The 24,317-nt window shown below is 37.7% G+C and overlaps 2 protein-coding genes across 3 annotated transcripts in view; both read left to right on the top strand.

The window, feature by feature from the left end:
• Positions 1-1,228: 1,228 nt before the first annotated feature.
• On the top strand, positions 1,229-20,288 carry hepacam2 (HEPACAM family member 2). Its single transcript, XM_073822238.1, has 9 exons — positions 1,229-1,310; positions 6,151-6,507; positions 8,810-9,094; positions 13,166-13,462; positions 15,036-15,161; positions 15,981-16,002; positions 16,100-16,134; positions 19,460-19,533; positions 19,624-20,288. The coding sequence occupies exons 1-9, from the start codon at positions 1,250-1,252 to the stop codon at positions 19,732-19,734; spliced, it is 1,368 nt and encodes a 455-aa protein (XP_073678339.1). The 5' UTR covers positions 1,229-1,249; the 3' UTR covers positions 19,735-20,288.
• Positions 20,289-23,056: 2,768 nt separating this feature from the next.
• Positions 23,057-24,317, top strand: part of vps50 (VPS50 EARP/GARPII complex subunit) — a 178,781-nt gene continuing 177,520 nt past the window's right edge. For both annotated transcript variants that reach the window (XM_073821661.1, XM_073821662.1), the window contains exon 1: positions 23,057-23,193. In XM_073821661.1, the coding sequence (XP_073677762.1) occupies positions 23,161-23,193 (33 nt within the window). In that variant the 5' untranslated portion in view covers positions 23,057-23,160. The remainder of the gene's footprint in view (positions 23,194-24,317) is intronic.

The following is a 24,317-nucleotide window of genomic DNA, read 5'->3' on the forward strand; positions in this document are numbered from 1 at the left end:
GTTATAATACCTAATGTAAGTTAGCCAACGCCTCTATTGTTTATAATACATTAAAGGTTGTATCAGCGATTTCTAGCCTAAACATAAAGTGTCAATTTCAGCTGACCTTTCTTCACGATCCGCTCGCTGCCTGCCCCATAAATTGTCTGTGAAAAAACCGCGTCTCTCTGGTCGGTCGAGATGCAGGTCCCGCTCCGCCTCCCTCACATCCCTGCACCAGTAGGAAAGTCCACAACACCAACCCCCTGACGCTGATTGGTTGGAACACTGTTTGTTTATGTGTGGAAAGGTTGGTAGTGCCGATTGTTTTTTTGGCATATCTCGGACCCTAGGCTGACCAGAGAGACGCGGTTTTTTCACAGACAATTTATGGGGCAGGCAGCGAGCGGATCGTGAAGAAAGGTCAGCTGAAATTGACACTTTATGTTTTAGGCTAGAAATCGCTGATACAACCTTTAAGTATTTAAACAGTTTTGTTCAATAATACCATATGATTACATGCTTTTGATACTTTATTTCAAATAATTATTATTGCCTTATTGCTATTATGTATGTATTTTAAGTGTATAAATTATTTTAAAAGCTATTTCGCTTATGTATATTCGCTTAAAAATATATAATTATCTAATTACTTGATTAATTGTCAGGATAAGTGAACGATTACTCAATTACCAAAATAATTATTAGTGACAGCTCTACAATAGCCTTAATCTGTGGTTTATGAATTGGTAGAATGCACATGACCTTTAGAAGTGCTATTTTAATACTAGCTGTGTACTGTGTACATGGTCAGTTGTGGCTGTTTAGCTCAAGTTTGTGTGTGATGATTCTTGAAAACATTGTTTTGTGTCTTAAGTCATGCATGGATTCAGGCGAAACTTTGCATGTCCGTGAATTGAATGACTCTGTGTCTGTCTGGGACTTGAATGTCAGTCTGCAGTGGTTTCTCACCTGTAGCAGTGTGTGTGTGTGTGTGTGTGTGTGTGTGTGTGTACCGCAACTGTTCAAGAGAACTTTTCTCCTGTGATCTGACACTGTGTGCTTAAGCTGTGTATATCTGCAGTGAATGTGTATCGGTGAGACTGTCTCTGGCCCTCAGGGTGACAGCAGTGTTTTGGAAGCCCGGCCAGGTGTATGTGTCCAAATGGCACGTGGGAGGGGCCTCGACTAGCTTCTCTCATTTCCCTGGCAAATACTGTCACCAGTTCCCTTTTCTTGTCACACAGCTTCTAGAGATTATATAGCAGAAATGGAATGTGTTGGAGTCACCATGTTTCTGCTTATGTTCACCTTATTTCTAATCTTTCCTGGTAAGATGCTTTTAATTTATTTTGGGTTGAATGGCAGCAGTGATGTTACACACTAAAAGTTTAAATAGAATTACATTTTTGGGCCAAAAATGATGAGACGTCATCTATTTAAATACATTTCTAGGTTGTAAAATTTGTAGTAAAATTAGTTTATTATTTAAACTGAAATGTCATTCAACATTGTGTACAAATTTAAGGAGTAGGATGGAGGGATACTCTGGAAAACATGTCAGTTAAATATTTATTGTAAATATTATTATTTCCTATTGACGACTGTTGACAACCTTCTCTGCACGTTAAGATTATTTAAGGTAGCTAAAGAACTTTAAAAAAACAGAAATGTGGTTTGGTTTTATTTCTGTAATTCTGAAATAGTGTGGCAAGTACTTCCTACATTTGGAAATTTTCACTTCCATTTGGAAATTTTCAATGAAATATATTTCCACTGCAACCTTAGTTAGCAAACAAAAGTATATATAGATATATATATTTTTTAATAAAAAATTTTTTGTTCGTTTCAAACAGTTTTAAAGTTTAATAAATATTTGTTTAAATATATTTTTAATGATTTAATCAACATAATAAATAAAAATAAATAAACAAATAATAAAATAAATAAAATTGATCATTTAAATCACAAATTGTCCTATCAATAATGTAAAATTTATTATACAATTTATTATACAAAAAAATTATATTTATAAAACCTAGGTTTTATATATATATATATATATATATATATATATATATATATATATATATATATATATGCATGCATGTGTGTGTGTTTATTAAAATTGTTTTTAAATAACACAAATATATTTTAATATATACTATATATTTATAAAATATATGTGCATTTTTAGTTTTTAAAACATTTTTAATTTATACAAATATGTAATATATTTCAAGAATATATACATTTAATTAAATTTTTTATATATATTTAATTTAATTTAATTTATTAATTAAAATTTTTTAATACAAATATGTAATACATTAATACATTTTGAGTGTGTATATATATAATATATGTGCATTTTTAGTTTTTAAAACATTTTAATTATTACGAACATTTTATGCATCTAGAGAACATATATATATATATATATATATATATATATATATATATATATATTTACATTTTAATTAATACGAAAATGTAATACATTTAGAGAAAAAAAATGAATTTTACATTAAAAAAAAATTTAATTAATACAAATATGTAATATATTTCGAGAATATATGTATACTTTTCAAGTTCAAGTCACTGATGTTAAAACAAATGTAATTATTACAAATGTCTAACCCATTTCCAGATCAAGACATGACAAAACATATATGACTCATAGTCCTATGGCCAACGCGTCCTACATTTAGCTTTTTGTGTCACATGATGCTTTAAAAATACACAAACAAACATTCGAGGCTTAGTGGATTATTCACAGTCAGGCTTTTGTCCATTTTCCAGTCCACACATTTGTATGTGCATTCAGGTTACAGCATAAATGGCCGTAGTGGATTACCATGAGGTGTGAATAGTGTAACGTTTGTTTGTGTTTGGGGACGCATAAAAAGTTGATCGTTTGCTTGTTGGTGTGAATAGCTCAATTCCCAACACCTATTGTCGTGGGTGGTATAAGTGCACTGTTGCTATCCCCGCAATAATCCTTACCTTGTTTGGTAACAATAAGACTAGAACAGGCCAAGCACACTTATTAGTGATGCATTCATAGCTAAGTGTGGCATAAACACAGGCACACTTTTTGCTTTCACCGAATCTGCCCTCTGGTCCTTTGTGCGTGCAATAGGGGTGTCTTTATTTATTATTTAGTGCACAACACGAGCCACGCAGTCATCTATTGTAATGCACAACACTGGCTGTCAGCAGGCTGGCAGAAGCGAGTAAAGGGGGTGGAGATGGCCGTGTCCGGGTAGTTCAGTGGTCTGAGAGCGATAAAGAGGGAGGAGTATGGGACTGTTTACCTGCTTACTGCCTACCTGCCTGCTGCCACACAGCCGTGCCTAGCAACGTAATGCAGATTAACAGCTGTCAGTTAAAGCAGGGCCTCCACAGCCTACGTTCATTTTATCCATGCAAAAGAAATCTTATCCTTAAGTAAATGAGATACATCAAGAGTTCAGTTGAGTCCAGTGTGTTATCTTCGCAGCATTATTCTTGGCATCAGGTCTCCATGACTTCATGCACTGCGTGCAATGCCTGAGTGTTTGCTCATGGACCTGTTCAGACAAATTAGAGAGAACTTGATGTTTGATTACTATCATTCTGAGAAGCTGGTCAATATTTGTTCAGGCAGGTATCGGATCAAGCGGCGAGGGAAAAGGCAGTGGTGATTGAACTGCAGATCTGTGTATGAACTAATTAATGATCCCGTGTCATGCTGGAATTGCAGATTATGTGAGAGTAAGCGTTGTTTTACTCTGCGAATTTCATTTTAATTTGAAGTGTCCGAGTAAACTGAAGGAGAAGGAAAACTGCTCAGATTGGTGACAGATTTAGGTTGATGTTTTAATCAGCAATGTCACTGTTAATGAGAAACATTGCGGGTTTTTACACAGCATCGTTCTGCACAAATGACCAAAGACATTCATATTGAGCATTTGAGGCCTGGGATGGTTTGATGGTGTACATACAGATGGTCTTCCCTGATTGGTCAGCCGCTTCACATAACGGTTCTGTGTATCACTGAGCAACACCCTCACATAAACAATAGGCTAATAGCATCAAAACTGGTCCATGCATTATATATTTTGGCAGAAGTAACTGTTTGTTATTTATTTAATGAAGTATAAGTGACCCCTACCTGCTGGCGTTATGTTGCAGCTTTCATCTTTAATTTTGAGGCCACGTCCTTCCCCTGTCAGAGAAACTCTTCTAATGCGGAGATGTGTTTATGTGTGTGCGTGTCTGTGTGGAAGCCCACAGTTTCCGAAGTGAGGAGGGAATATTATTGTATTTATTAGTTTTCTGTTTCAGGCATGGTTCTGTAAGTCCATATACAGTACCTCACAAAAGTGAGTACACCCCTCACATTTCAGCAACAATTTTAGTATATCTTCTCAAGGGACAATACTATAGAAATGAAACTTTCATACATTTTAGAGTAGTCATTGTGCAGCTTGTATAGCAGTATATATGTGCTGTCATCTAAAATTAACTCAACATACAGCCATTAATGTCAAAATTGATTAAAATAGGATAATCTGGTACCATAATGATGTAAAAAATACAAAGAGTATGAAAATATATTCCTTTCATTGTAATTAACAACATCAAGTGGATTAAACATTATATTACATCAAGGTATCCTAAACTGTTTATTTTAAAATCTCAGGGGTACTTAATGCCGAGTTCAGACTGCACGATTTTCAAAGCAATCGCGTCACAGATGTTTTCACTCTGCATGACTATCTGGGGTAGCATTCAGTCGCGGCTGTGTTCACACTGCACGATGGATCGGTGACAGGGGGTTTCACACTGCATGACTTTACAATAGGAAGAATCGCCGACAACTTTGTCCCGGTCCGCAAACTACGTCTCACAACCAAACACACGCGAGAAGTGACATGGAAACAACGCGAGGTCAGGCGTGCAAGTTCTCACGTGACACTGGTATTATTATAAAAAAATGGTAGCCCGCAAGAAGCTTGTCATACAAATAGCATGTGCACTCATTTGCAGCGAAAAGAAAAGAAGCCGAAGCTATTCTTGTTGATATTGTGGTCTATACCTTCGTAACTCCTCCCTCAACTTCCTGCTGGCCTGGATATGGCTGTCTCATTGGCTGTAGGTTATCGCCGATGTGATTTTCAGTCAGATCACCTTTCACACGGCATGATTTTGAATCGCCGACAGGTCCAGATATTTAGCATGCCAAATATCTCACGGGTGTCGGCGACACGTCGGCGATTCTCTCAAATCGCGTCTTTGATAGTTCACACTGTGTGGTTGTCACTCACATGAACGAGCACCGATTTGCCTGTGATTTCGGGCATTTGTCGGCGATTTCTCAAAACCTGTCGGCGACTCAAAATCGGGGCTAAAATCATGCAGTCTGAACTCGGCATAAGGGGGTCATTGATTATGATTTCACTTTTTTAACTTAGTGTGTAATGTTGCTGTTTGAGCATAAACATGTGCAAAGTTATGATGCTCAAAGTTCAATGCAATGGGGATATTCTATTAGTCTTATTAAAACAGCCTAGTTGTTGGTGGTGGTGGCTGGTGAGGCCTGGAACTAAAGACCTGCATGGGATGAATTCAGTTTTCAAAAATATGTTATCTTGTCCTGCTCCTGTCCGCAAAAGCCTGCATAAAAAGTAGCCTATATAGAATTTTTTTTCAGTCCATCCATGAAATTTACATAAAATATTAAGTTCCTGTGTTACTCAACCACAACATCAACATTACAGGATCGACATTCACAAACCACAAAAAGTTTTTTTTACTTTTATGTGTTCTAGAAACCAACAGATATGTCTGTGATCTGAGCTATGATCTTATGCTTGCGCTTGTTAACGTTTCCATTTTATATTAGTTGACTAGACTGGATTTCCCCCTCATCTTCTTCATCATCAACTCTCTCTTAAGTCCATTGACCTTATTTTAACCATAAATAAAAAAAACACTATCCTAAAAACCCTTTTGAATTTCCTAAGAGAATCCTTGGTGACTTTAGGCTGTTAGGCCTCCAAATGGACATCATGACTAAACAGCTCTTTTAACATTACATAAAACTGTTTATATGTGTATATTTTACTTATATTTTTTGACAGTACAAGTCATTAAGCACCATTTTTTACACTTTTTTTTGAACAGGTACAGACTGTAAATGCACTGAATGCGTTTCACTGCAGGCCACACAACATGGGAAAGTCGGAGACTCGATGCTCCTCAAAGTTGAGACTCATTTTGATGTCCAGAATGTGACGTTCCAGGGGTCCTGGTACAAGATTAAACCTAAGAACACTCTTTTGGTCACTTTCGACAACATCAATGCCATCCCAAATCTGCGCCTAGAGAACAGACCGGAAATCAAATTGCCTGATGTCTCACTAAATTTTAAGCATCTAGATGAAGACACACAGGGGGAATATGAGCTGCAGATCAACATCATCTTCCCAGAAATTCCCAGTCCAGTTGCTGTGACAAAAAGAGTGACAGTCACAGTCAGCGGTAAGAGCATTTGTGTTTTGGGAGGGATCTAATTCATGACAGATATTGATTTAGTGTTAGTTACTAATGAAACTGTCATTCATATGGAAGCTGCTTTTGTCTCAGAGTAAAACTAAACAAGATTGCGATTCATACCTTACAATGGCGATTTAATTTCTCACAGTTGACTTTATATGAGACTTGTGACTTTGTGTCTTGTAACTGTGACTTTTAAACTTACAGTGTGACGTTTTATGTTACCTGATCACATGACAAAAACGTACAGTCGTGGCCAAAAGTTTTGAGAATTATATATTATATTTGCATATACTCCAGAATGTTATGAAGAGTGATCAGATGAATTGCATAGTCCTTCTTTGCCATGAAAATTAACTTAATCCCAAAAAAAACTTTCCACTGCATTTCATTGCTGTCATTAAAGGACCTGCTGAGATCATTTCAGTAATCGTCTTGTTAACTCAGGTGAGAACGTTGACGAGCACAAGGCTGGAGATCATTATGTCAGGCTGATTGGGTTAGAATGGAAAGAAGGGTGATGCTTGAAATCATTGTTCTTCCATTGTTAACCATGGTGACCTGCAAAGAAACGTGTGCAGCCATCATTGCATTGCATAAAAATGGCTTCACAGGCAAGGATATTGTGGCTACTAAGATTGCACCTAAATCAACAATTTATAGGATCATCAAGAACTTCAAGGAAAGAGGTTCAATTCTTGTTAAGAAGGCTTCAGGGCATCCAAGAAAGTCCAGCAAGCGCCAGGATCGTCTCCTAAAGAGGATTCAGCTGCGGGATCGGAGTGCCACCAGTGCAGAGCCTGTTCAGGAATGGCAGCAGGCAGGTGTGAGCGCATCTGCACGCACAGTGAGGCCAAGACTTTTGGAAGATGGCCTGGTGTCAAGAAGGGCAGCAAAGAAGCCACTTCTCTCCAAAAAAAACATCAGGGACAGATTGATCTTCTGCAAAAAGTATGGCGAATGGACTGCTGAGGACTGGGGCAAAGTCATATTCTCCGATGAAGCCTCTTCCCGATTGTTTCTGGAAAAAGGCTTGTCCGGAGAAGAAAAGGTGAGCGCTACCATCAGTCCTGTGTCATGCCAACAGTAAAGCATCCTGAGACCATTCATGTGTGGGGTTGCTTCTCATCCAAGGGAGTGGGCTCACTCACAATTTTGCCCAAAAACACAGCCATGAATAAAGAATGGTACCAAAACACCCTCCAACAGCAACTTCTTCCAACAATCCAATAACAGTTTGGTGAAGAACAATGCATTTTCCAGCATGATGGAGCACCGTGCCATAAGGCAAAAGTGATAACTAAGTGGCTCGGGGACCAAAACGTTGAAATTTTGGGTCCATGGCCTGGAAACTCCCCAGATCTTAATCCCATTGAGAACTTGTGGTCAATCCTCAAGAGGCGGGTGGACAAACAAAAACCCACTAATTCTGACAAACTCTAAGAAGTGATTATGAAAGAATGGGTTGCTATCAGTCAGGATTTGGCCCAGAAGTTGATTGAGAGCATGCCCAGTCGAATTGCAGAGGTCCTGAAAAAGAAGGGCCAACACTGCAAATACTGACTCTTTGCATAAATGTCATGTAATTGTCGATAAAAGCCTTTGAAACGTATGAAGTGCTTGTAATTATATTTCAGTACATCACAGAAACAACTGAAACAAAGATCTAAAAGCAGTTTAGCAGCAAACTTTGTGAAAACTAATATTTGTGTCATTCTCAAAACTTTTGGGCACGACTGTACCTGTGGGAAGTACATATCACTGCAGTTTCCAACAGAAATTAATACTAGAGGCAGTAAAACAGTGAGCACTTGTAATCAATTTCATAAATATGATTACGATTACAGCTCCATATGTTTAATTTTCGAGAAACAACAAGCTTGCTTTTTCATCACAAAAGTGAGCTATTTTCTGTGAATGTGCAAGACTTCTGATTCATTAGTATCAGTAAATAACTAGAAAAACAACAACAAGCCGTTTACTAAATAGTAAAATTGTTTGTCTTAGAACCAGTGTGTTTATGATTATAATAATATATTGAAAATATTATGATAACAAATCCCAGTTTCTAATATTAAGTATACCTGGCTGTTTTTGTACGGCTAAAATAACTGGAAGCGAATGACACATTTAAGTTATAAATAGTCGCACATGCTCTTACGTTAAATATATCTGACAGAATGTTTTTTTTCCCTCTGAGACATAAGCGAGCTTCCTTACATACACATCAGAGTATCTCTTTTCTTGTAAGTACTTAATTAAATTTTTCATTGTTTTCTACTCCCAGTGCCTGTGTCCGTCCCCTTCATTAGTAAGACACCAGAATCTGAACTGGTGGAAGACAGGGACAATGTGACACTGACTTGTTCTGTTGAACATGGGACAAATGTTCAGTTTAGGTGGCTAAGAAACAACTTGGTGGTTGGTCCAAGCGAACGGCATACATTCTCACAAGATCATGGGACACTTGTTATAAGCCCTGTCAAGAAAGAAGACATCGGTCAATACATTTGTAAGGCCCAAAACCACATCAGCAGTAATCTAAGCAAACCAGCTGAACTCATTGTGTTCTGTGAGTATCTATGATACTTTTCTGACTTCAAGCTTGTTTATCATCTGTTATCATCCTTTGTGTAAATCATTGGATCGTTATTCCAGCAGGTTCCTCCTGCAGCCTGAGAGTTACTTTCTGTTTGCATTGTAATTCAGACGTTAAACATGATCTGTACTGACGTGTAATTTATATTAAAGGTGCCATAGAATGCATTAAGAGAATATTTTAAATTGTTCTCTGATATCTACATAGAAGGTATATGGCATAGGAAAGGGTTTAAATTCTCCAGAAACGGTTTTACAGGTCCATTTACAACCCTAGGATGTGTCCCTAGATTAATGCTCTGTTATTGCCTTATTTGGAAGGTCTGTGAATATTAAATGAGGAGCTCTGCTCTGATTGGCTGTCTCACAGTGCAGCTCGCTCTCACACAGCTGTAAGGAAATACATGGAGAAAATATAGATTTAATTACGGAGCTCGATCCGCTATTAAAATGTGGGGCATTGAAACTGCCGCTTTGAATCCACAATAACTTTTTAGTTTCACTTTTGAGATCGGTGATCGCATGTGCTCTGTGTAATGTTATACTACAGGCAGTACTCACCACATTTGACAAGTTTAGATGCTGTCAGCAGTGATCAGGATCTGTAAATCATTCGCCATCATCCGCACAGTCATCGCTCCTTACTCTGTGTATGTGGTAAGTGAAATCGTATGTACTGCAATGGAACAGGTTAGCGCTAGCAAGAAGCTAACCGTGTCTCTTCAGTGGCTCATCTTATTTTATTAGAACGCATTGTTTGTTTTCCTTGCCTTTCTGAGTACCAACCCATCCCTTCACTTAACATCTCCTGCACAAGCTGGAACATAACATTTATTCCCGTGATCTGCCATTTTCACTGTTGTCCTTGATTTGTTTTTTCACAATATCCTATCTGGAGATCGTCTGATGATTGGGCGATGCAAATGTTGGGGGCGTAACTATTAACAATCCCGGCTATTGCGCAATAGTCGGTGTTATGTTGGAATTGGCCTATTTTTCAGTAAACTAGAATTATATAAGGAGGAGGAAACGATGGTGTTTGAGACTCATGGTATGCCATGTCTATGTACAGAACTGTTATTATTCAACTATGCCAAGGTAAATACAGATTTCCATTCTATGGCATCTTTAAAACAAAAGTCAAAATGAAATGTGAATGTGGTTTAAGCTAATTTACCCCCTCATTAAAAGAAATGTAATTAATTAAAGAATTAGTTTACTTTCAGGATAAAAATTTCCTGATAATTTACTCACCCCCATGTCTGTCACGGTACAGAGATGAGGTCTGGGTCCAAAAGCGGGTAAGAAATGATTTAATAAAGATATAACACAAAATAAACAAACAAAAGGCCAACACGGCACAACACAACTAGAATTGAAAATCAAAACAAGAAACACGATCTAGAATCAAGAACAGGGAAACACACACGAAGACAGAAGACAATGCAGCCAGAAAGAGCAGTGAGACATGAGAGTTCTTATAGACCAGATAATAGTGAGCAGGTGTGAGTGTAAATGATTGCTAATGACAAACAGGAGTGTACAATTTGGGGAAGTGCTGTGGAGGGAAGGGAAAACAGCGACCTCAGGTGGCTGAGGGAAACCCCACAGCCCAGATCATGACACTACCCCCTCCCCACGGAACGGCTCCCAGACGTTCCACAAGTCTGGAGGGTGGAGGAACGGGGGAAGGCAAATCAGGGGGAGGGACGGCGGGCCAGGCCCGTGCAGCGCAGTCACCGCCGCGTCAGGAACAGAGAGCGCGGTTGCCTCCGCGTCCAAAACAGAGATCGCGGTTGCCTCCGCGTCCAGAACAGAGAGAGCAGTCGCCTCCGCGTCAGGCGCAGAGATAGCGGTCACGGCCGCGTCTGGAACAGCGAGAACGGTCACCGCCGCATCAGGAACAGAGAGAGCGGTCACCGCCGCGTCCGGAACAGAGGGCGCGGTCACCGCCGCGTCCGGAACAGAGGGCGCGGTCACCGCCGCGTCCGGAACAGAGAGAGCGGTCACCGCCGCGTCCGGAACAGAGAGAGCGGTCACCGCCGCGTCCGTAACAGAGAGAGCGGTCACCGCCGCGTCCGGAACAGAGAGAGCGGTCACCGCCGCGTCCGGAACAGAGAGAGCGGTCGCCGCCGCGTCCGGAACAGCGAGAGCGGTCGCCGCCGCGTCCGGAACAGAATGAGCGGTCACCGCCGCATCAGGAACAGAGAGAGCGGTCGCCGCCGCGTCCGGAACAGAGATAGCGGACGCCGCCGCGTCCGGAACAGCGAGAGCGGTCGCCGCCGCGTCCGGAACAGAATGAGCGGTCACCGCCGCGTCCGGAACAGAGAGAGCGGTCGCCGCCGCGTCCGGAACAGAGATAGCGGACGCCGCCGCGTCCGGAACAGCGAGAGCGGTCGCCGCCGCGTCCGGAACAGAATGAGCGGTCACCGCCGCATCAGGAATAGGAATAGTGATCACCGCCGCTTCGGGGACCGAGATAGTGGACGCCGCCACCTTCCCGCGAAACAGCGTCTCTATCCCCGCGGCAAAGCAGGGGTGCGTCCGCGCAGCCTCGGCGCTACGGGCATCCATCGCCGCCAGGCAGGCGTAGATGCATTCAAAACGAGCGGCCGACGCCGCCTCGAAGGACATCCCCGCCGTCTCGGGAACAGAACGGGGGGACGCCGCCTCCTTGAAAAAAAAATTCCTCCCCGCTGGACCCATCTTTGCTGGCTGCATTCTGTCACGGTACAGAGATGAGGTCTGGGTCCAAAAGCGGGTAAGAAATGATTTAATAAAGATATAACACAAAATAAACAAACAAAAGGCCAACACGGCACAACACAACTAGAATTGAAAATCAAAACAAGAAACACGATCTAGAATCAAGAACAGGGAAACACACACGAAGACAGAAGACAATGCAGCCAGAAAGAGCAGTGAGACATGAGAGTTCTTATAGACCAGATAATAGTGAGCAGGTGTGAGTGTAAATGATTGCTAATGACAAACAGGAGTGTACAATTTGGGGAAGTGCTGTGGAGGGAAGGGAAAACAGCGACCTCAGGTGGCTGAGGGAAACCCCACAGCCCAGATCATGACAATGTCATCCAAGATGTTAATGTCTTTCTTTCTTCATTCAAAAAGAAATTAAGGTTTTTGAGGAAAACATTCCAGGATTTTTCTCCATATAGTGGACTTCAATGGGAGCCAATGGGTTGCAGGTCCAAATTCCAGTTCCAATGCAGCTTCAAGGGACTCTACACAATCCCAGTCGAGTAATAAGGGTCTTATCTAGTGAAATGATTGGTCATTTAAAAAAAAAAAAAGTAATTTATATACTTTTTAACCACAAACGCTTCTCTTGCACTAGCTTTGCGACACACGTCTACAACTTCAGCGCATTACGTAATCACGTTAGAAAGGTCATGCGTGGTTAGTTCTTCATCTGTTTACTTTGGTTCAAAAAGGTAGGGTAGAGTGAAAAAAAAAATCGTTCTTTTACTTTTTTTGTGAAGGGGCATTTAAACACTGGGTCGGTACTTCCACCTCATCACGATTACGTAATGTGTGAAGTCGAGCTAATGCAAGACGAGCATTTCTGATAAAAAAGAATGACCAATCGTTTCACTAGATAAGACCCTTATTACTTAACTGGGATCATGTAGAGCTCTTTGAAGCTCCACTGAAACTGCATTTTGGACCTTCAACCCATTGGGCACCATTGAAGTCCACTATATGGAGCAAAATGTTTCCTCAAAACCCTTAATTTCTTTTCAGCTGAGTAAAATGTGAGAATTTTTATTTTGGAAGTGAAATAATCCTTCAACATGCTAACTAGCCTAATAGAAACTGGTTTATTTTATATAAAAAGGGTTGTCTTATCAGGGCTGGAATTTTGAAATCACATAACCACCTGAAAAATCCTTACTTAACTTTCCTATTGTTGTATAATATCACTTACGTAATAAATGCATAGTAATAGAACTATTTGTAGTAATTGTTAGTAATAGAAGAACGACAACACTAATAATGTTTTTTGAACATTCCCAAATTTTCTCAGATGGGCCTTATAACTTGGCAGTAAATTCTGACCAAGGTATGAAAACTGAAGGGGTGTTCATGGTAAACCCGGAGGAACTGGTGTTTTTTGAGTGTATTGCGGACTCCAACCCTCCCAACACCTGTGTCTGGATCTCTAAGACAAAGAACGGCACAGAGGTTCTCATGACTGGACCACGGTTTGAAGTGAAACCCTACGAATTACCACAGGGCAAAGAGTTCTTGTGTAGAGCATTCAACAATATGACTAAGAAGCAGGACGAGACCAAATTCACACTGGTGATGGCCAGTCTGGACAGTACGTTCACAGTCACTGTTTTAGATCTGCACATTAGGCTTATGTCAAAATAATATAAGTAATTTCAAAATTAACCTTCAATTTTTTTTTAATTCGTTATTATTAATTAAGATTCTTCTAACTTAATCAAATCAAAATAGTGTGTGTGTGTGTGTGTGTGTGTGTGTGTGTGTGTGTGTGTGTGTGTTTGTATATGTATATATATATATATATATACAGTTTAAGTTTTATTCAACCAAGTTTTTTTTGGACCGGAAATGACACAGGCTTCTCCCAAAAGATAGTAAGACGATGTACAAGAGGCATCATTGTGGAAAAACATATTTCTCAGGTTTTATTTTTCAGCTTTTATTTACATCAACAAAAAGTGGCATGTCCAAAATTATTCATACCTTTTGCAAACTGTCACAGTCTATGGGAAAAACCAAAGTTCTATACCATTCCAAATAGTCCAAGCTGTTCTAAAGCATCCTAATTACCCTGATTCATTGGGAACAGCTGTTTTAATCAACTCAACAGAAGCAAAAAAAACAAACAAACAAAAAAACAGAAGCTCTCTGCTGTTGGTTTGTGGACAGTCATGGCTAAGACAAAGGAGCTCACTGAGGACCTGCGGCTACGCATTGTGGCTGCTCACAAGTCAGGAAAGGGCTATGAAACCATATCTAAATGTTTGAAGTCCCAGTGGCTACAGTGCAAAGTATTATTCAAAAATACAAGATGCTCCGCATATTTTGAAAAATCTCAGAGGACGTTGTCAAAAGCCAAAAGTGACACCTGTGCTGGCCAGGAGGATAGTGAGAGAGGTAAAAAAGAATCTAAGGATCACCACCAAGATGGCAAGGAGATCCTCCAACCTGAAAGAGTTGGAGCTCATTGCTAAAGATGAATGGGCAAAAATACCAGTGGAGACATGCAAAAAGCTGGTCAGCAATTATAGGAAGCGTTTGATTGCTGTAATAGCCAATAAAGGCTTTTCTATTGATTAAGGGTATGAATAATTTTGGACATGACACTTTTTGTTCAAATGTAAATAAATGCTGAGAAATATATTTTTTTCCACAATGATGCCTCTTGTACATCGTCTTATTATCTTTTGGGAGAAGCCTGTGTCATTTCCGGTCCAAAAAAAAAACTTGCTGGTTGAATAAAAGTAACTTTAAGTCAGAATATGCCAGGGGTATGAATAATTTCACACTTGACTGTATATATATTTATATATAATGACAAAAATGATTACTGGCTTTAGTGTTTTAAGTTAATCTGTCCTATTTGTTTTTCCTTTGTTTCATGCATTGTGAGTCTGCATGGTCGTGGCAAGCTGTTTTTTTTTTTTCCTCAGTTGCTAAGTGCAAATCTGTCCCACCTGTGATTAAGTCTTGCTGTTCCACTGGAAAGTAAATAGGGGCTGGCACCTGTCCTTATTGTTTACGTTGTTACAGCCAGTGAATTTTGGTTCAGTGTGGGTACAGACTAAACATGCAAGCATGCAAATTCTTGGTTGTTTAAAGATGAAAATCACACTAAAAATGATTTATTTTAAAATATAACACTGATATCGATCTGTTTCCAGGAAAAGCAAAATACAGCCAGGAAGGGAGTGCGCTGTCTCCATTGACTTTCATTACAATCTCTTCAGTCGTCATCATAGTGTGTATGATGTTTGTTCTTCTAAGAAAAAGCTGCCATCCAAGAAGAAGTAAGATAATGTTCTGATTTTTCAAGATATTCAGGATCAACTTAAAAAATTGTGGTTTGAATAAAATCAGTTGTTTATTAAATCATTAGTTTAAAGACCCCCAAAATTTGTATTTAATATTTGTAGTTGTTAGTCTGTGAGTGCTTTTTGTCTTTAAAAATATTTAAAAATATTACTCCATTACTCCAATCTTCAGTGTCACAATATACTTCAGAAATCATTCTGATATGCTAATTTATTATCAATGTTTAAAACAGTTGTTTTGCTTAATATTTTTTGAAACCTGTGCTATTTTTTCAGGATTCTTTGATTAACAAAAAGGTAAAAAGAACAGCATTTATTCAAATATGAATACATATTTTCTAAGTCTTAGTCCTAAAAAAGTCCTAAAAAAGTATCACAGGTTCCAAAAAATATTAAGCAGCACAACTGTTTCCAACATTGATAATAAATCAGCATATTAGAATGATTTCTGAAGGATCATGTGACAATAAATACTGGAGTAATGATTTTGAAAATTCAGCTTTGCATTACAGGAATGAATTCTATTTTAAAGTATAATAAAATAGAAAACCACTATTTAAAATTACATAATATTAGTTTTATGTATTTTTAATCAACTAAATGCAGCCTTGATGAGCAAATATAGATCAATATAGTGGAAAAATATAATTTTCAAAGGGGTCTTTATTTATTTTAATTTAGTGTGCAGATAAGACATGCTTATCAGGCTTCATTTAGATCAGTTTATGTTAAAATTAACTAATTTTAATTCCTCAGCAATAACTTCATTGATTTTCTATCCTTTTTTTTCTACAGTGATGAAGACTATCTACAGGCGGTAAGACTATATTTCTTATCTACACGAACATCTGAGAAATATGTGACACGTATATTTATTTAAGTGACATCATTGACGAATTGATCCTGTCCTCCAGGCCAATGACAGAGCAGAGAGGACTGCACCGCTCCGGTAGGTTTACTGCATGTCTCGGACTATATTATACCTGCGTTGTTAAGCAGCCATGTGTACACTGCCTCTCTGTACAAACAAACCCCCCAAGCCCATTAACATTACAACTGCTATAATCATATCAGCTTGGTTTCTGTCAGCATACGCTATAAACATATTTTCCACCTTGCTGGTGTGGCTTTAGTTGGCTACGCACACAGTCACTCCCTTTGGAAAATAAATAGGATAATACCAACGACTTACGGCCTAAAACAAAATACTTGGGTGCTAGTGAACTAAAAAGATAGGATAAAAAAGATTCAAACATTGTTTGATTATTAGTGTGGGAACTAATTGCTTTAAATACATAGCATAATATGGATTTCAATAATAGTATAAGTAAGCGATAATGTACCTCCAGTCGGTAAAGCATGTCTTTATTTTGCAATAACAACCGGCTAAATTTGAATGCAAAAGCTTCTGTGAAGAAAGCTGTTGCTAGCAAGTGGCAAGTTTAAACTAGATGGACATTAAAAGATATGGTACAGTTATACTACTTACAGTTGAGGTTGAACATGCAGAACCTTTAGTACTGACCTGAATACTATAGTTCAAATAAAAGATGTTTACATATAGTCCACAAGAGAAAATAATAGTTGAATTTATAAAAATGACCCTGTTCAAAAGTTTACATACACTTGATTCAAACCCTTTGAGCGGTACGGTCCCACATATGGGATTTTAATTTCTGTGCCCCTGGGAGTACGGTCCCACATATGGGATTTAGAACGTTCGGTGACATCACGCAACTGCCAAATTCAAACTGCGCTTTGGCGCGATGGCTGGCACTAAGCCAGAGACGGACGAGCTCTGCGCTTGTCATATAATCACAACTATGCAGTGTTTTTAACCACATAACACATCAGACATTTAAATACACATAAGTACTAGTAAAAGGAGACATTTAGAGTTTGTAAAATACACACATGTGTTTATGGAAGCAGCAAACAGCAGTCTATTCAAATATAATTTGCCAATGTGTTTTATTCATATCACATACACATAGTCTAAGTAACCAAAAAGTTAACTCTATTCCTCTTCCAGTTCACCAGCCACTTACTTTCATGTTTTTCGGGAGAAACTACGGTGGCCGAGAGAGGCCAACGCACTGCAAACTTAAGAAAACACATGCTAACAGAAAAAACGACAACAAATTAAGAAAACATCTTCATCAGTTTGACAACACAGGCGCTGCAAATCCTCGCAACGCAAACACAAATACGGAAACGCGCTGCAAATTCTCACAACACAACCAACGCGCAGAAACGCGCAGCGAACACACGAAGGCGCTGCAAACTAACAAACGCGCTGCATATAGCACGGTCCACAATGGAAATGTTTCAGGGGGACCTCAAAAAGTGACGAACTCATCTGGGACCTAATTATTTATATTACTATATTACCTGATTATTTATATCACTATCACCTTTAAGTGATACTATACTATCACTAAAAGGTGATAGTTCACCGATAACACCTCTGCTCTGACCAACAGCCACTGAACAAATAATCAGGTCCCAGATGGGTTCGTCACTTTTTGAGGTCCCCCTGAAACATTTCCGTTGTGGACCGAGCTATATGCAGCGCGTTCGTGTGTTTGCAAAGTGTTCCTGTGTTCGCAACGCGTTTCTGAGTTCGGTTGTGTTGTGTGAATTTGCAGCGCGTTTCCGTATTCGTGTTTGTGTTGCGAGGATTTGCAGCGCCTGTGTTGTCAAACTGATGAAGGTGTTTTCTTAATTTGTTGTCGTTTTTTCTGTTTGCATGTGTTTTCTTAAGTTTGCAGCACGTTGGCCTCTCTCGGCCACCGTACGAAACGGATGAATTTACGTGCTGTAGTTCCGGTTGACAGGACTCTCTGAATGACAGCGCAAACAAACATGGCAGCGCCCATCTCACATTACAGATTATGATCCAGAACATTTATATAAGATTTTAAATGACAAAACACACTAATTCACAGATATTTGTGAATCGGAATATCAGATCATGACATGATAAGCAAGTGTGTGAGTGTTCTGAATAAAAAAGGAAAAACGAAATAAAACCAATCTATCTGTCATACAAGCTGTGTCTCATTTGGAAGGCTGCGCCCTCCGGAGGTCGAATCCTCCGGAGGTTGCAGGATGTGTATACGAAGTGTTCTTAACTTAGAACAAAAACGAGACGGCCTTCGTAGGACGGGAGGAAAGAAAAAAAGGACAGTTGGAAAATGAAACAGGATTTATCACGTTACTATGCAAACAAATTTAGAGCATCGTTGCACTCTCACACTACTTAAATGAAGGAAAATAATTTTTAAATTTGTAAGTAATTTGAAAAAAAAAAATAGCTTTTACTTGTTTTATTTTATTCAATGTTTCAAGAGCTGCAGCATATCTGTTAGAGAACAAAAATAGGGGGATATTAAGAACAACCTTATCCGTTTTTACCGATTTAAATGATAAACACCACATCTTAGCTTGTGTGTACATCTGCCGGTGCCGGCATTTTTCAAATTAACGACAGAGCCGGGGTGAAAACTTTTGAATTTGAAGATCAGAGTAAATGTACCTTATTTTGTCTTTTAAGAAAGATGTGAATATCTTCTGTAGCTTCTGAAGGGAAGTAGGCTACTAAATAAAATAAAAAATATGATATTTAGGCAAAATAAGAAAAATGTACACATCTTCATCCTGTTCAAAAGTTCACACCCCTGGCTCTTAATAGTTTTTTCTTCTGAAGCATCAGTGAGCGTTTAAACCTTCTGTAATAGTTGCATATGAGTCCCTCAGTTGTCCTCAGTGTGAAAAGATGGATCTCAAAATCATACAATCATTGCTGGAAAGGGTTCAAATAAACAAAAATGCTGAAAAACCAAAGAATTTGTGGGACCTGAAGGATTTTTCTGAAGAACAGCAGGCAGTTTAACTGTTCAGGACAAACAACGAACTTATTAACCATCACTAAACAAAAAAAAAACACAGCTGTGGATCATTCAGGTAACAACACAGTAATAAGAATCAAGTGTATGTACACTTTTGAACAGGGTCATATGTAAACATCTTCTATGTGAAATATCTTATTCAGGTCAGTACTAAATAAAAAACAACATGCATTTTGTATGATCCCTCTTATTTTGGTAAAATAATTAACATTTTGCAGATTCTGCAAGGTGTATGTAAACTTTTGACCTCAACTGTATTACACAGCAAAACATATTAATATAAGATTAAACTGTTTTAAAATCTTAACAGTTTGCCAACCAAACGCAAAGCTTCCACAAAGAATCTGATTAATATACTTGCAGGTCATGAAGATGCAACCGAAGACTTTGGCATTTACGAGTTTGTCTCTGTACCTGGGAAAATGGACTCAACACAAGTAAAAACTTAATAAATAATAATGACTTGCTAGTTTGCATGAGCAGTTTTGCCCCAGAACAGTTTGTTATTTCTCCTCTGTGTTTTCCAGGCATCCTGCAGGTCTTTGGCAGGGCTGGATTCAGTCAAAGATTTGCATACCACCATCTATGATGTCATCCGACATGTGCCTGAAACTCCAACACTGAGTCTTTTGAAATGAGAGAGGTGAATAATCATGTGCGCTCGGATGTAAGGACGAAAAACATTTCACAGTTTTTTCTGCCAATTTTTCCTCTGTACAGTCACACATATAAGCACTTCATTTGTTTTACACTTACTCATTTTTATACTACGCAAAGTCTGAAATCAAACATTTATAAACTTGTGCTGCGCACTGACGTTTTTATAGTCTTAAAAAGAATATATAAGAGAACTATGAGATTTGTTTTGTTCTGTAGCAACATGCCTAATGAAAAAGCTGAGAGTATTTATATATACAGTAAATACAGTCATCTAATGTTGTTGTTCCTGCGTTATGAATGTAAATATGATGTATGCGTTTTGTACTTTAAATCTGTATTTTTTTTGCACACTGCAGCGTATTCTCTAATATTGCTCGTAACATTTTCAAGATGCCACATACCCGTTTCATACACTTCACGGGTAGCAGTTTGTTGAATGTGAAACAGACATCTTCTGTCTGTTTTGTTTTCTATGTGTTGCACCTGCACCTGTTCACGTTTTAAACACAGATGGATGCTCCGTAATTTGCAAATAAAGGTTTTAGAAATAAGTTTGCATTCTTTTCTTTTCTTTAATTAAATATTAGATTTACATTTTAGAGTTTAGCTCTCTGTGTACACTCTTAAAAATAAAGGTGCTTCACAATGCCAGAAGAGCCTTTTTTGTCTAAATGGTTCCATTAAGAACCTTTAACACCCGAAGAACCTTTCTGTTTTACAAAAGGTTCTTTGTGTGAAAGAAGGTTCTTCAGATTATAAAAAGGTAAGAAAGAGATGGTTCTTTAAAGAACCTTTGACTGAATGGTTCTTTGTGGAACCAAAAATGGTTCTTCTATGGCCTCGCTTGAAGAACCCTTTAAAGCATCTTTATTCTTAAAGTTTTCATGTTTAAATATCAAACATTTCTAAAAAGTGAATATTAGATTTTTGGTAAGTATTGCCTGATCACTGTTGGGTAGTTCAAGCAGAGGGAATGTCTGGTATAACAGGCAATATTCCTGGAACAAACACGCAGTGTTTATTGAAAGGAAGATTTATAATATGTCTGTGTTTATTTTCTCTGTTTCAAAGGAAGAGCAGGAGCATTATATCAACAGCATAGTTGCCTGGAGGAAGGTGCCACTCCCTTATTTGACAGGGAAATTTTCAGTGATATCAGCGGCGCTTTATTGACGAGAAACAAGGGCTCTGACACCCACGCTAGAATATTTTTGTCAGGTAGCTGATATTTTGCTGTAAACTTTTCTTTGAACTGTGAGATGTGAAATTTTTTTTGGACTTTTCCTGGAATCTGTGACTCATTTTATGTTATGTTGTCAGTGCACCCCAAGTGTGTGTGTTTGCGTGTGTGTGTTTAGTCAAGGGTCTGATAGAAATTGTTAGAAAAGTCAGGAGACAGCTTAAAGCTTTCATTTTTAATTATCTCTCAAAAAGCTAGGAGGAATAATATGGAAATATCTAATAATGGTCTCTACACCCCATTATACAAATATAATTGCTTTCTCTGAGGCCAGATTTTTAATTGGCTTTAAATTTAAAAACAAATAAGTGTGAGAACCTAGTTTTGTGTTCAGTAAGTGCCACATTAGAAAAATGTATTTGATCAAAAATAAAGAGAAAAAATGTATTATTAAATATAATTGCAATTAAAAACAATAGTTTTTTGTTTTAATATACTTTAAAATATAATTTATTTCTGTGACACAAAGCTGAATTTGCATCAGCCATTACTCTAGACTGCACTGTCACATGATCCTTCCGAAATCATTCTAATATACTGATTTATTATTTATTGTCATTAACAGCGTTGGAAAAAGTTGTGCTGCTTAATATTTTTTGGAACCTGTGATACATTTTTTCAGGATTCTTTGATGAATAAAAAGTTAAAAAGAACAGCATTTATTCAAAATAGTATTTAAGCTACAATATAAGCCTTTACTATCACTTTTTATCAATTTTACACATCCTTGTTGAATAAAAGTTTTAATTTCTTTCAAAGAGAGAAAGCAAGAAAACAAATTACTGACCCCAAGCTTCAAACAAGGTGTTTATTGTCACAAAAGTTTTCTATTTTAAATTAATGCTGTTCTTTTTAACGTTTAATTAAAAATAAAAGTATCACAGGTTCCAAAAAAAAAAAAAAAAACAACACTGATAATAAATCAGCATATTAGAATAATTTCTGAAGGATCATGTGACACTAAATACTGGAGTAATGATGCTGAAAATTCATGCAGCAATGATGAGCAGATATATATAGGCTTTATATATAGTTTCTTAAAGGAACATTCCACTTTTTTGGAAATATAGGCTCATTCTCTATCTCCTCCTGAGTTAATAAGTTGAGTTTTACCGTTTTGAAATCCATTCAGCCGTTCTCCTGTTCTGGCGATATCACTTCTAGCATAGCTTAGCATAGATCATTGAATCCTATTAGACCAATAGCATCGCTTTCAAAAATGACCAACGAGTTTCGATATTTGTGCTATTTAAAACTTGACCCTTCTGTAGTTATATCGTCTACTAATACCAGCGAAAAATGCAAAGCTGCGATTTTCTAGGCCGATAAGATTAGGTACTATATTCCGGCGTAATAGTCTAGGAAGTTTGCTGCCGTAACGTGGCCGAAGCAGGCGCAGTAATATCACACAGCACATGTGAAAATGCTAACCTAGCTGGGAACTAATTTCAGCTTTGCATTTCCGCCGATATTAGTACACGATATAACTACAGAAGAGTCAAGTTTTAAATAGCAAATGTTTCTTATGTTCATAAAATGTAATATTGTGAAGTGTTTTGATGTAATATATACTGAATACAAAAACATTTTTATATTTTATCAATGTTGGAAACAGCTGCTTAATTTTTTTTGGAACCTGCAATACTTTTTTTTCTGAATTCTTTGATGAATAATTTTTAATATGTACACACAAGTGTGAACTAAACATATTTATGACCTAAAAGTTGAAATTATGAGATAAAAAGTCATAATTATCTGAAACACTTGAAAATCCTAAATTATAAAATGAAAACAATCAAGAAAAAAAAGCTAAATCATGACATTTTCCCATAACCTTTTGTCATAATTATAACTTTTTATGTCATAATTTCTTCTTTTAGGTCATAATTATTGCTTACCAAAGCATGATATGTGGCGAAACTGGGCTTCCATGTTAACACAGCTTAGTCTACTTCCCTTTACTATTTCTGTCATATAGCGAAAGTAGTGTATGCTAGTATGCTGTTCAAAAGAACTACATATCCCATAGTGCACTGGCTACTTGTCACGTGAGTCCTACCGTGAAACATGGCACCTGTCTAGCACTGCAAGAACTGAATCGCCGTTTGACAGAAAAAGATCATAGGATACATCGCGTTTACTGCTAAGTGTTTTGAGCTAAACGATGCAGAAAATCAAGTCTTTGATGGCCCGTCAGGTAGGTTGTTTCTCATCTTACATCAGTCTGCTTTTTGATTTCATTGACGAATCCGGAAGCATTTTATTAAGCTAGCCTGCTAGCTAAAATAATAATAAACAGAAAAACAGCGTATATTTTCATGACATCTAGACATATTTACTCATGGTATCATAACGCATTCAATCTGTGCATTTGGAATAATTAACGGAAATATCTGAATGATAAAGAAAAAGATAGTGAGCTCTTGGACAATAGCTAAAGATTATAATTTATAGTTCATAAAGCTGAGATGTGCTCAATGAGGAAACTCAATTAAGGATCTCCCTTTTATAATAATTAGACTATAAGGACTAAAGATATGATAAGGCTAAAGATAACGATATGTGTTGTTAACCATTATTTTGTCATTGTGCAATAATAGCCCTCTGCATTGTCATGTGTATTATTGCTCAAATTATTCTTATAGCCTACAGTAATTTCGAGACTTCATGTTTTCGGGTGTGGTCTTATAAAGTTCATAACCCACGATTTAAATTAGCACCCAGCCTAATTCATCACACCAAATGTGTAGTCTTACATAAATCTACTGTACGGTTCAGTAAGAGAGAATAACGCTATATTTATGTTTAAATATATTTTTAAAGATCCTAAAAAATAGTGCACGAGCTGTTGCTATGGTTACATCTGCAAGCGAATGCGATTTTTTTCTGCAAAGAGTCTGTTTACAACAAGGGAGGAATACGCCCCTCTGACTAGCTTGAAATCTAACTTTTGAGGTTACTAAAACATTTGAACCACTAATTGTAACATGATCTGCTCATATATAAAAGCAATATATACTTTAAGGTAGTGGGGTTTCAATCAGAAACCCCACTAAATAATATCTATCTATCTATATATATATATATATATCTATTTTCAGCATCATTACTCCAGTCTTCATTGTCACATGATCCTTCAGAAATCATTCTAATATGCTGATTTGCTGTTCAAGAAATATTTTTGTTGTTATTATCAATATTTAAAACAGTTGAGTAAATGTTTTTTAGGATTCTTTGATGAATAGAAAGATCCAAAGATCAACATTTATCTGAGATAAAAGGTTTTTGTAACATTATGCACTATACCTTTTAAAAGCTTGG

Source organism: Garra rufa, chromosome 17 (genome assembly GCF_049309525.1).
Source record: "Garra rufa chromosome 17, GarRuf1.0, whole genome shotgun sequence".
Classification (NCBI taxonomy): Eukaryota; Metazoa; Chordata; class Actinopteri; order Cypriniformes; family Cyprinidae; genus Garra; species Garra rufa.

Coding starts and splice junctions, on each gene's coding strand:
- hepacam2 (XM_073822238.1), top strand. CDS start 1,250: ATGGAATGTGTTGGAGTCACCATGTTTCTGCTTATGTTCACCTTATTT. Junction 1,311..6,150: donor CTTATTTCTAATCTTTCCTG/GTAAGATGCTTT, acceptor TTTTTTGAACAG/GTACAGACTGTAAATGCACT. Junction 16,003..16,099: donor ATGAAGACTATCTACAGGCG/GTAAGACTATAT, acceptor CCTGTCCTCCAG/GCCAATGACAGAGCAGAGAG.